Raw genomic sequence first — 14009 nt, forward strand, 5'->3', positions numbered from 1 at the left:
GCCCCGTCAGAAATTGGTTAAAATAGAAATTAGTTTGCAACCTTGTAGTTGACGGGGTCTTAATGAATTTAAATGTATGCCTGCCTTTCTCAGAATTTTGCCATTTGGTTTTCCACCTTGCCATTAAATATTGTTTGATTTCTGTTTTGGTTTGTTTGGGGGTCTTCAGAACCTGGAGATCTACACTGTCAGAACCAATGTCTTCCTTTGCGGCCCTGTCTGCCTCCTCATTGCCCTGGATCCCCACATGTGCTTTTACCCAGTTCAAAATAGTGTTCTTATTCCAAATTTTTTTGATCTCTTCTATAAGTTTGGAACTGAGTTCTGGGTTAGCTAGGGCCTGGAGGGATGATAGTGAGTCTGAAAAAATCGTTGCATGTGTAATATCATGCTGACGTAACCATATCAGGGCAGACTAGATTGCCAACAGCTCTGCAATAAATATGTTGGTGTTATCAGTGACTCTGGTGGAGGCTTTGAAAATCGTGATACCGTTGTTCTTGACTATCATTGCGTGTGAAGTCCTGAATTTATTCGGACAGTCTGCCTCCATCAGAGAGCCATCAGTGTAGATCTCCACTCCCTGATCTTTAGGGCTGCTATATCCCCAGGGCAAGGCAATGTAATCTGAAGGATGCCCTAGGGCTGGTTTCTCAAAATCTATGTTATAAACAAAAGCAATAGGTAGAATATAATTTATGTCCTCGAGTCTCCAGTCCCACCTCACCCTTTTGCAAAAGATGTCCTCCACGATTTTCAGACCAATTGGCATAACACCCGTCATTATCTGGATTGCCTCTGTGCTCGTTGTAACATAGGCCTTCGTGATAGTTAAGAGTGGTATTCGCTGGATACTGTTTAATTGTTTTATTTTAATTGTTTCCAAGGTAATGTGCGATGAGGTAATTTGATGAGGGTAATGTGCGTAGAATAGAGCAGATGGTCACAGATCACGTTTTAAGGTTCACACGTAAACCGTATAAAAAACCGTTTTAAATTTACATTAAAAGGTTTTTGCTGAGTGAAAATAAACCATTTTTTTGCTATCTGGGTGTTATAGTATGAAAAGCCATAGTTACATTTTAACATCATCATAATAGTCTTGGGCAGGAGGTCTCTTATACCTGCTTATGTATTCCAAGCCATGTGAGCCCCGTGAATGATAATCTTCCAAGTAATTCAGCGTCAGAAGGTCGGGACGAAATCTCATGAGAAAGTAGACCCAGGGCTTCACAATCGTTGGGAGATTGAATTTCGAATCATTTTCTTTCTCCAGCACTTCTACTTCCACTTCGATCCGCGTGTAGTAGGTGGGGTGGCATTCGAATGCATCCATATGGGAAAGCATCTTCTGATCCACCAAAAATATTTCTCCCACGATATTCTGAAAGATATTTTAGATAAAATCAATAACTACTTTTTTTTCTTTCCTTTTTGTTGAAAAAAAATTATGGTAACCATTCTGCAAAAGAATTTGTAAGGTCCTCAGAACTTTCAAAGACCCTTTTTACCAAAAGCCACCCAAGCAACAAAATAAATTACCCTAGTAACAATTTTACCTTGGTCCCAGTTGGGTTCAAAATTGGCTCGATATGGCTACTATAAGAACAGACCTTCCCTTTTTGATGGAACTAACTTGCGTTACATGGTAAGGAAAACCTCCCACGGCTAACCTATGATCCCACTGGGGATATCAGTATTGCGCAGGAGTGATTGTGGGCCCCCAACTCAAAAATCCTGAAAATCATTAATGACGAATTTCGAAAAATTAATGTCTTTATAAATTTAAATCATTGATATGTTCAAAACATGCGATTCTAAATAAATTATATGCAGCATAATTTAAATGAATAATTTTGTATATGTTTACTTTTATCTCTAATCACATTTATTATTATACCAGGAAAAAAAAATTAAAAATGAAAGAGATGCCAAGTATAAATTCTAGTTCTAATATTTTTTAATAAAATATACAAAAATTTTTGATCGATGATTTCTTGAAACTTCTGAACCTTGGATTTCCGGATCGTGGTTAGCGAAAAATCCGGATTTTTTTCCGGAGCACAATCATCTCTGTGTCCGGATGCGGAATTCGTATCGATCAGCCATCTCTGGGCCCTGTTCCTCTCATTGCAAGGCTCTATCCCAGGAGCCATCACGGCACTTGTAGTTGTTGTACTGATCTTGTAAAAACATTTCCACAACAGCATGTTTGTTTTTGAATGGGCATCCATTCGATTGTTTACCGTGGCAAGCCCTGACAACAATTTTACCTTCTTGGGTTCAAAATCGACTCGATATGGGTCAGACACCCAGGGACCAATTTTTTTTTTAATATTGGGTCCTTTATTGAATCGATATCGACCTACATACTGCTAATATAGTGGCTGAATAATGAATATAAAATATCGACAATTCTATATAAGGCCGGTTATAAAGTGGCTGTAAAATATCGCGCGAACCGGACTATTCTATGTAGGGCCAATATCGGAAAAAGCTCTTTGCTCAGTAATCGAGTCGAATCTTGGCTCAAAGTTACTTTATTTTACTGATATTGACTCTATATAGAATTTTCCAATGCACCCGATATTTTACAGTCACTCTACAACCAATATCGATCCTATAGAAAATTGTCAAATTCACCCGATATCCATCATAACTAGAGCCCGGATTTTGATGACCTAAAAAATCCCAACTAATGCCCTTAAAAAGTGCAAAAACTGCCCTTAAAAATCCAAAAATTGCGCAAAAAATGCCTGAAATAAAGTAAAAATATTGAATTAAAAATTTTTTTTGCTCTTTAAAATTATTATGAGTCATTTAAAAAATATAAAGCAATGCAATACTTGTTCTACGTTCATTAAAGTTTGAAAAATTTGTTTTATATCCTAAAATAACAAAAAAAGGAAAATATCTTGACACCAAAATATTTTTATTTTGTATAGAAACTTAAATGAATATAACAACTTCCATCTCATAATATTGCTAAATATCAGAATTACATTGGATTATCAAATTTTTTTTTAATATTTTGAAATGTAAACGAGCGTCTCTTGTCTGAAAGCAAATTTTCATACCAGGAGAGGCTTCTTTCAACGTCTACTGATGTTATTGGTGCTTACTTGAAAAGGACGGTCACACTTACTGACAATTCTTCTTCAATTTGAAAAGATTTTGCTTCACCTGTTAATATTCTATAGATTTTCTTCATTGTTTGGAAGCCAGTGTAATAATGAAAATTGATAAAAAATAATAAAAATTGGAAAAAATTAACAAAAAACTTTAAAAAATGCATTAAAATGCAAAATACGCCCCAAAATTTAAATTAAAATGCCCTATAAATCTAAAAAAATGCTCTAAAAGACAAAAAATTTCCAAAAATGCAAATGTCATCAAAATCCGGCCCATAATCAGAACCAATGTAGGTTCAATCATTAAATCAATGTAAGTTCTATATTGGCCATTCTCGGACCGATATTAAAAAATCTAGACATCCCAATATTGGTCCCTCTGTTCTTATAGCAGCACCCATATCTAGTAAATTTTGAACCCAACCGGGTTCATGGTCAATTTACCCATTCAAAGGCATAGGCGCTGTTGTTGAAATGTTTTTAAAAATGCATGCACTACAAGTCTAAGAGTCGTGGTGGGGATAGAGCGTTCCTCCTAACAGTGAGTGGAACAGGGTTCGAATCTCAGCGATGGCTGATCGGTTCCCCATCCGGCATGTACCGATCACAGTGCTGATGTAAAATATCTTCATTGTAGACGGATCATGGGTCCCCTTGCCGTTAGGTTGACAGTGGGAGGTTTTCCTCTACATGTGATGCAAATGCGGGATCCATCAAAAAGTCCTCTACAAAGGCAAATTTCTCCCAATGCTTGATCCAAGAGTTGCCTTGTCGTCTGGATTGGATTCAAAATTACAAGGATACGGAGTTGAACATGGGTTGTCGTAAACTCAAAATTGGGTCGGCTTTTCAACGACGGTTACATAAAACTACAAGTGTCAGATTTTTTTTTTTTAAGTTTAGTTCTCAAAAGCTATCAGTACCAGGGCCGCTAGACCTACTTTTAAGTGCCAGTGAAAATTCAATTTTATACATTTTTTTAGTGTTTTATTTTGAATTTGCACTGTTTCTTATGAAAAGAAAATTTACATAAAATTGAAAAATACAATAATTATTTTTTATATTTCGTTACTATCACAATCGGATGTAAACAAAAAAAAAATTTTCTTGATTTAATTATTAAAACTGAACGCAATTTGTTAACACGGGTGAGCACATTTTTGGTTTCACTTACATAAAGTACTTGTCTAATTCGGGTGTGGAAATTTCAAATCTGTAATTAGTTTTGAAATCGACAGATCTTTTTTTTTAAAAACAAAATGTCATTTTTAGTCTTCTTTTTTTCAATGTACAAGTTTTAAAACGTTCTATTTAACAGAGGATCTCGTAAATGTTGTGTACTCCTAGGGGAATTAGAACACAACATCGAGATTAAAATTGCATAGAAACTTATGTCCATAAATGTGGCCATACGCGGCTAGGGACGCTCCATAAAACACATGAAGGTGCCATTCATAATAGGAAAGAACCCCTAGCGGTGTATTATGACATTTCGTGCATAAGTTCGTACGCAATTTTAATTCTGATGATGTGCTCCCGAACTCCCTTAGATGTTTATCTCAACATTTACAGTCTCAGGTCAAATTATTGGACGCACAATCAGTTTCTATGTAAAATCTTAATTATTCTATGATACTCTACAGCATTATTGTTTTTATGTAACTGAAACCGGTTTGCACTTGTTTATGTTCGAGTATCAATGGGTTAACATTGTAATGCAATACGTTAAAAATAAATACAAATAGGAAGTATATAAAAAATATTCTGAATAAAAACCCATTACATGTATGTTTAAATATAAAAGTACAGCCTATAAACTCGTGCAAAACATGCCATTATTAGAAATCTACAGTGCGTCTCATCATTTGGTATAATTATTATAATAGACTAATATAATACCTAATATAATAAATGTTCTATATTTATATAATATATCGTCTCATTTATCCAATTGATACACGAACGAAACTGCGTAAAAACAATAAGAGCTGTATAGAGTATCACCTGATAATTAAGATTTTACATAGAATCTTAGAGTGCGTATAATAATTTGGCCAGAGATTGTATGCGACTCCCTGTTATATATAACGTTTTAAACCTGTACATTTCGGTAAAACGTAGACATAAATTGTGATATTTAAAAGAAAAAAATTGTTGCCATGCGTCTGTATTGTCTTGGCATCATAAAAAAGGGAAAATGCCCAGATTATCACTAAGAGATCATTAGTATGGCTATATTAAGAAGTTAACAATGAAATCTTACAAAACTTACTTAAATTAAAATATACACTTATGACGAGGTGGCAATTATTCTTTATTTCTTGTCCAGTAGTGGACTGATCGTAAAGACACGGTTCCCAATAGAACTCATAAGTCAAGTATCACTGGCTGCGGTCTGTAAGCGGGAGGGGGGGGGGGTGACCGCTTCGATCAGCCTGTGTAGGGAAATAGGGTGCGCTGTATCGGTCCTCTGTTCTACCGAAGAGTGCTCGACTTCACGTGCAGGTCGTTGGGCTACCAAAGCAGAGGGCTGCAGAGGATCAAAATTGCGGTGACATGCCTTCGGATCACTCCCAGGGATGTTTCCCAGACAGTTGCCAATAGCCGATTGTGCAACTCCAGTGTGACGTAAGTAAAGTACCCACCTTTCTACATATCTTTATTTCTTCAAAGAAAAAAAAATATTCTTAGAATAACTATTGAGGAATCTTGTGAAGTATTTTATTAGCCATAGGATTTAGTGACTTTGTTGTTGGGTGACAGACTGAAATCATTGGTAGATTTTTATCCCGTTTCGCTAAATCGCTTCAGCACTAAAAAACGGCTGGTAGGTATATAATTTACGTCGCACTAGAACTGCATAACGACCTGCGAGCGAATTCGAGCACTTTACAGTAGAACAATTTAACAAGGGCCGATACTTCACACCGTCGGTCTTTACGTAGACTGATCGAAGTGGTCACCCACCCGCTAAATGACAGCAGTCAGTGATGCTTGACTTCGGTCGCACTACAATAACGAGCACCACAATCAGCCAATTGGAAACCCGATTTTTTGAGTTTACGACTACCAATGTTGAACCCCGTAGCCTTGTAATTTTGAACCCAATCCAGAAGACAAGGGAACTCCTGGATCAAGTATCGGGTAAAATTTGCCTTCAGAATGGACTCTTTGAATAAACTAACTCGCATTTGCGTTACATGGAGAGAAAATCCTCGAAAACCTCCCAAAATTAGCATGGTGGCTACTGAACTCTAAACCATGATCCGTCTACCGCTGAGGATAATTTACGCCAGCAATGTGGTTGGTGCAAGTCATGTGCGGAAGACGTATTACGTTTGATGCGGACTAATTTATACCCTTTACATTACTTTACATGAATTATTAACACATGTAAAGTATTTTTCTGTAACAATTTTTACGCTGACTTAAATGAGACCAATACTATGGTGATCGAATTTAGAATTTATCAGCGTTTTGTGTATAAATACTACAATTTTGTACATGCACTTATTTATACATCTACATTGCAAGACAGACAAATGAGGTATTATTTCCTGTGCATATTTTTCTAATTCAAGCCTATGATAATAAACATGAGTCAACAAGACTAATATTTAAAAAGTTGAAAGGTGATTTTTTTAAGTGTAAGATGTTCTATTTTTGAATTGCACTTATTATGAAGAAAATCCTCATAACTTCTGAACTATTAGTCTCGCAATGTAGTCTCGAGGCATTCAATTCAGCGTAAAGGAGTCTTTGAAGCATATACTTTGCTTGTTCAGATTCTACCTAGCTGGTAATGTAAAGTGTATATATAAGTACGAGTTAAAAGTAATACTTTTCATATATATATATAAAGTCTTGCAACTTTTGAACTATTTTAATGATTTGTTTATAATTTCATTCGATTCACCTTGAAAAATAGATGGAAATAACGTCTCACATGTAACAGGTACTAGTATAAATTTGTACTTTTTGAATATGAAACGCTTATAACATCTTACCTATAGGTCCGATCCTTTGGGGATTAATCTCGATTAATTCAGCGTACAAAAATACACTGCGAACATTACCTCACTTGTCTGTCTGGAAGAACTTCAATTCTACCCTACAAAACAACCCCATTTGCCTCATAAAAGGAGGCGGAACGTACAGAGTAGAGTTTCTAAATTAACACATCCAAAATTATGTCTACATTTTTGATTATTTGAAAATTTAGAGACCTTTACCCTCAAGTCCCGCAATGGACAGATCACCGAATTCAAGCATCATCGACTGAGGTGAGTGTGTAGGAGGACGACCATTTAGATCAGTCTGTGTAGGGACCGAGGGTGTGAGGTATTGGTCCTCGTTAAACTGTTCTACCGTAAAGTGCTCGAATTTGCTCGCAGGTCGTTGGGCTACCAAAGCAGGGGAGCAGAGGATCAAAATTGCTGTCGCATGTCTTCGGATCATCCTCAGGGATGTTTCCCAGACCGTCGCCAATTTGCAACTCAGGTGCAACTTAAATAAAATACCTACCGTTTTCTAGTGCTGAAGTGATTTAGCAAAGCCTGGGTGCAAATCTACCAACGATTTCCGTCTGTCACACAACAAGCAAAGTCACTAAATCCTATGGCTAATAAAATACTTCACAAGATTCTTCAAAAGTTATTGTAGGAATATTTTTATTTATTCATTATATATATATATATATATATTTTGCTTTGAAGAAACAAAGAAATAATTGTGCACCTCGTCATAATTATTTTAATTTCAGTAAGATTTGCAATATTTCATTGTTAACTTCTTAATAAAGTAATACAAATGACCTCTTAGAGATAATTTGGGCATTTTCCCTTTTTTATTATACAAAGACAATACAGAAGCATTCTTGCACTACACTAATTTAGTGTCCAGCAGTGGACTGATTGTAAAGACACGGTTCCCAGCAGATCACAGAAGTCAAGCATCACTGGCTGCAGTCAGTGTGCGAGTGGGTGACCACTTGGATCAGTCTGCATAGGAATCGAGGGTGTGCGGTATGGGTCCTCGTTAAACTGTTCTATTGTAAAGTGCTCGACCTCGCTTGCACGTCGTCGAGCTACCGAAGCGGGGGTGCCATCCCCTCTGCAGAGGATCAAAATTGTGATGGCATATCTTCGGATCATCCTCAGGGATGTTTTTCAGACCGTCACCAAAAGCCCATTGTGCAGCTCTAGTGCAACGAAAATGAGCAACAACAACAACAACAACACTGTTTTAGTACTAATCTCACAGTGGTCCAATTGATCTAGGGACTGCTGCACCAAGTAGGAAAAGGTCACAGGAAAGAGTCCCGAACTTTTGATAGAACTTAAACACTTACAAATATGCAAGTAACCGAGCGATCTGCATAAAACCTTTATTTTGAAATATAAAAATTAGACAACGGTGTCATTTTTTCGTTTCTATGTCGTATAATTAAAGAGTATTGCACTACTTATAAATATTCGCTGTAGTTATACAGTGAATTTATATTATAAACGTGTGATGCTCTGTATTACAATTTGGTGCTTCAGCTTTCAGAATTTCCCACGCCCCGAGTTTTCTGGATTTTATTCTATAGTTAAACTTTAATGTGGTACGACTTTTCATTAAATATATAAATCTTAATTATTAAGAATGACTTTAAGCAGTTAATTGTTTCTTGTAATTTTGATGGTAAAATTAAAGTCACGAGCCTACATCCACCTTGCGTGGATATAGTGTAATTTAATGTTACGATTCGAATTCTGAATCAAAGCATTGCTTCTAAATTATCTTTTGTTAATAATGACCAACAATAAACTGCTTAACCGCTGTAACTACTTGACCGCCGTAATATAACTACGACCATGGGGTGAAAGTCTATTTAAGCTATCCAGACACTTCTATGCGTGTTCTCTGCTCGAAAATTAGGGTAACCGAGTTACCCTACCATGTTATGTCTAAATTAACTTGTATAGAAAATTTTCATATACAGGATTGCTCACTTTAAAATTAGGCTTTTAAATCTGTGAATAATTAGTAATTTTGACTTTACCGTAAGGAAATGTTTTTAAATTTATATGAAATTTAGAATTCTAAATATTGCTGTGTCACAATAAGTGAATTGGCAATTGCATCTACAGTAATTGGAGCCACGCTTTGACTGGATTATTGATTTGGAGCCACGCTTTGACTGGAATATTGACTCGGAGCCACGCTTTGGCTGGATTATTGACTTGGAGCCACGCTTTGACTGGATTATTGACTCGGAGCCACGCTTCGACTGGATTATTGACTCTGAGCGATACTTCGACTGGACTATTGACCCGGAGCGATGCTTCGACTGGACTATTGACTCGGAGCGATGCTTCGACTGGACTATTGACTCGGAGCGATGCTTCGACTGGACTATTGACTCGGAGCGATGCTTCGACTGGACTATTGACTCGGAGCGATGTTTCGACTGGACTATTGACTCGGAGCGATGCTTCGACTGGACTATTGACTCGGAGCGATGCTTCGACTGGACTATTGACTCGGAGCGATGCTTCGACTGGACTATTGACTCGGAGCGATGCTTCGACTGGACTATTGACTCGGAGCGATGCTTCGACTGGACTATTGACTCGGAGCGATGCTTCGACTGGACTATTGACTCGGAGCGATGCTTCGACTGGACTATTGACTCGGAGCGATGCTTCGACTGGACTATTGACTCGGAGCGATGCTTCGACTGGACTATTGACTCGGAGCGATGCTTCGCATGGACTATTGACTCGGAGCGATGCTTCGCATGGACTATTGACTCGGAGCGATGCTTCGCCTGGACTATTGACTCGGAGCGATGCTTCGCCTGGACTATTGACTCGGAGCGATGCTTCGCCTGGACTATTGACTCGGAGCGATGCTTCGCCTGGACTATTGACTCGGAGCGATGCTTCGCCTGGACTATTGACTCGGAGCGATGCTTCGCCTGGACTATTGACTCGGAGCGATGCTTCGCCTGGACTATTGACTCGGAGCGATGCTTCGCCTGGACTATTGACTCGGAGCGATGCTTCGCCTGGACTATTGACTCGGAGCGATGCTTCGCCTGGACTATTGACTCGGAGCGATGCTTCGCCTGGACTATTGACTCGGAGCGATGCTTCGCCTGGACTACTGACTCGGAGCGATGCTTCGCCCGGACTATTGACTCGGAGCGATGCTTCGCCTGGACTATTGACTCGGAGCGATGCTTCGCCTGGACTATTGACTCGGAGCGATGCTTCGCCTGGACTATTGACTCGGAGCGATGCTTCGCCTGGACTATTGACTCGGAGCGATGCTTCGCCTGGACTATTGACTCGGAGCGATGCTTCGCCTGGACTATTGACTCGGAGCGATGCTTCGCCTGGACTATTGACTCGGAGCGATGCTTCGCCTGGACTATTGACTCGGAGCGATGCTTCGACTGGATTATTGACTTGGAGCCGCACATTGACTGTATTATTGACTTGGAGCAGCGCTTTAAAGGCAAAATTTAACTCTTACATAATCATTGTTAGATATGTATGATTTATTTGACTCAATAATTTTTTTATCATGATATATTCAAAGTTTATCTTGCTGTTTTGTGTTAAAAGTTAGGTCAAAATTCTTAAATTTAGTTTTGAAATTAGTCACTCTTCTTAAGGTTTATTTTAAAAGCAGTCTTTGTTACATTTATTATACAAAATAATTTTATTTTTTAATTAAATTTATTTTAATTTATAATTTGAGAACAGGTTATTGCGTCAGAAAATTATTAATATATTTATGAGTAATTAGAAAACCAATATTTTAAGTCCCTAGTTTCTATTGAAATATTTATATGATTAGAAATTTAGAGGTTGGTAGTTTTATTCTGGTATTACACGTTACTCGTATTTTGGTTATCGGTAGTAGTAAACTGTACACAGGTACGATCGAATGTTATACTTGCGAATTTTTTTAATGTATTCTACAAATCTTCATATATTAAAGTTCCAAGTCCCTTGCAATTTCATTTTTAAAAAAATTCAAAATTTTCAAATTTAACGGATAGATAAAAAATATACTGCATGTTTCGAAATTGCGATTAATTTTATGAGAACTGACAATTACTCTTCAAAGCAATGGTAAAGATATCAAACCTTGAATTTTGCAGTCATAGTTTTTGATGTCATATGGTTTGTTACAGACCTTGGTCACCTGGTGTGCTGTATATCGTAATAGAATTTATAACTTTGTTATATGCCAGAAATTTACAATAAAAGCTAATAAATTTAATAAACAACCAAGCATTGACAAATACTTTTATAAGTCTATGGGCAAAATTTTTTGTTGTTTAAAAACTTGTTTGCTTAAATAGATATTGTCTAGCCTCAAAGAATGTAATCATACGATTTTGGGTTCCCATTGAAATTTCTATCAAACCAGATAATTCATCAAGTTAAGAAATGTTTAATTAGTTTTTGAGAGTTGGTGCAAATTTTAGTCTTCAAAAAATTTAAAAAAATCCTTTACTAGTAAACATGTTAGAATCGTATCTAAAAATCACTTTGCGACGGCTTTCACATGCTAATTATTATTAACTTATTTTAGCTTTTTAAGCATTATTACACAAACAATTTGCTAAAAAATTACTTTTTCAAAGAAATTATGAAAATTGCATTTATACGAATTATATTGGACTGAAATAAAACGTATCTAGACATCTTAATATTTTTTTTAAAACAAAAAACACTGATAAAATACTGTTTTAACTGAAGTTTAGGAAAGCTCTAGATTCTATTCGTTCTACATGTTGTAAAAACACCTTTAACTTAACAATCTCGGGTCATAGAGTTCACCAAAGTGGTAAACTGCATTGCATATTTGTCAAACTATTTTTCGAAGTAAACATTCTGTGGTCTTATTCATTAAATATTCTTCGTTGCCAGTAAAGCAAATATTCATGAATACAGTTAAATAAGTATACTTTACACTAACTTGTATAGTATATAAATGTAAAACAGAATAGATTACCTTATTCGACCCGGGCGTCATGTTACTCTTAACAATGAAATTTTTAAAGTTCTAAATCCAGATTTCTTTTTAATGAATTTTTACTGTTTAAACTTATTTATTAAATGGTTTATTTTAATATCCGGTCTAAATGTTTCGTTTTAAGTGTATTTTACTTATTGCTTAGTTTCTAAGGATGCATGCACACAAATATAAACAAAACAGCCAATACAACTTTCATTAGATTCAGCACATAATTAAACATTGTATATGGTACTCAACACCGCGTAATTTGTTTTCTTAATTTCGGGAAAAAAATTTCAGTTCTGAGAGGAAATTTCTTTTAGGATAAGTATACTTTCAAAACAAAATATAATGAAACATATTGACAGGAATTTCTTGAAAGTATCATCGTTAATATTTTTGTACAAAGTTCAATAAATCCAATTTAATTGTAATCATTAGTTTAAAAAAAAGTCATAAGTGTTTCATTTTTATTTTTAAATTCTGTGCAGGAAAAAATTAACTTATTTTTAGGATGAGTATATGGGTTGTTATATCCCAAATATGGGCAATTTGATTTCGACGGATTTTATTTTTTTACTTATCACTTTCAAAAGTAGAGTTTTTTTTTTCTAGTCTAATAATGTAAGTTAAAATCTGTTTAAGAGAAATTTTAAAAAGTGAAAATAATATTGCTATTTTATAGTGAATTACAGTTAAATTATGAGAAACTAGTTAAGAAATCTAAAAATAAGGAAGAAAATATATGACTATGTATTTTTTCTAATTTGGTACTGTTCATGAAATTGGAATATTTTATTTCTTTCGTATTGCTTGTAAAATATCAGTACAATATCTTGATTTTTAATTTTATTTACGTTCGATATCAAAGAGCTTCCAAAATTGGTGAGAAATGAAGTAAGTACTTTGGAAAACCAATTGTTACAGTAAGTAGATGGCATTGATGTAGGTATTTTAAACTGGTATCAGCAACACTGTTACACTTCTAAATACTTTGATGCTACTAACATTGGATTTTACTAAACACTAACATTAATACTAATAATCTAAACTGCAAAAAGTATTTAGGAGTGTTAATAGTAACATCATTGATCTACAACTATCTTAAATATCTGGTCGCTACTGCGTTTAGAAATTCAGTTGGGCCAAGAATGCAGCAGAACTCTTTTATGCTGTTCTAAATTCTAGAGCATGCTGGACTCTTAAAAATTGATTCTGATTCCTAGAAATTCTGTATTTTTGTAGGTCCCAGAATATGAAACTAGTCAAATTTGTTACCTTGCAAATGAATGTATGCTATGAAATGCTTAGTTTTGTGTATGCAATATAAAATCGTGTATGCAGTCTATGTAAGTAGTGCAAATGCTATGTGTTACAGTAAGTACTTTTTAGGTGCAAATCAAGCAATGCAAAAGAAATACTTATTCTATTGATGTAATTTGTTAAAATAACGCAATGCTTTTATATAAAAATTGATAATCTAGAGTCATATGGCTATAGATTTGAATATAGTTTTGAGAACTTTCAGATTATAAGAAATTTTTATCGGAGTAATTTTTTATAAATGGAATAAAACATGGGATGAAATCGCCCGGGAATTTCATCTTGTGTTTAATTCCAGAAAACAAACTTTTCTCCATAAATTAAGTTCTTACTTTGAAATATAACAAATTTATAAATTTTAGTATGCTATAGTAACTAAGTCTTTCCTATTTACAGTCCAGTTCAGTTTCTAGAAGCTAATTTCAATGATTTTTAAAAAAATTTAAATTCAATATAGTAAATGTGTATCTGAAAAAGTTGAACCAAATTTTAAATTCGGAGATCTGTTTATAAAGTAAAATAAGGAGCAAGTTT

General features: G+C 35.4%; 1 protein-coding gene across 4 annotated transcripts in view; it reads right to left on the bottom strand.

The window, feature by feature from the left end:
• The window catches only part of LOC107450835 (gamma-glutamylaminecyclotransferase C), a 54784-nt gene that overhangs the window by 7656 nt on the left and 33119 nt on the right, over nucleotides 1-14009 (bottom strand). For 2 of the 4 annotated variants that reach the window (XM_087153383.1, XM_071184118.1), the window contains exon 3: nucleotides 1125-1384. In XM_087153383.1, coding sequence (XP_087009509.1) covers nucleotides 1125-1384 — 260 coding nt within the window. Of the gene's footprint in view, nucleotides 1-1079; nucleotides 1385-14009 lie in introns of all 4 variants that reach the window. The other 2 variants (XM_071184119.2, XM_071184117.1) reach the window with 1 other exon arrangement.

The sequence above is a fragment of the Parasteatoda tepidariorum genome, chromosome 10 (assembly GCF_982258835.1).
Source record: "Parasteatoda tepidariorum strain Cologne lab strain chromosome 10, Ptep-v5.0, whole genome shotgun sequence".
Lineage (NCBI taxonomy): Eukaryota > Metazoa > Arthropoda > Arachnida > Araneae > Theridiidae > Parasteatoda > Parasteatoda tepidariorum.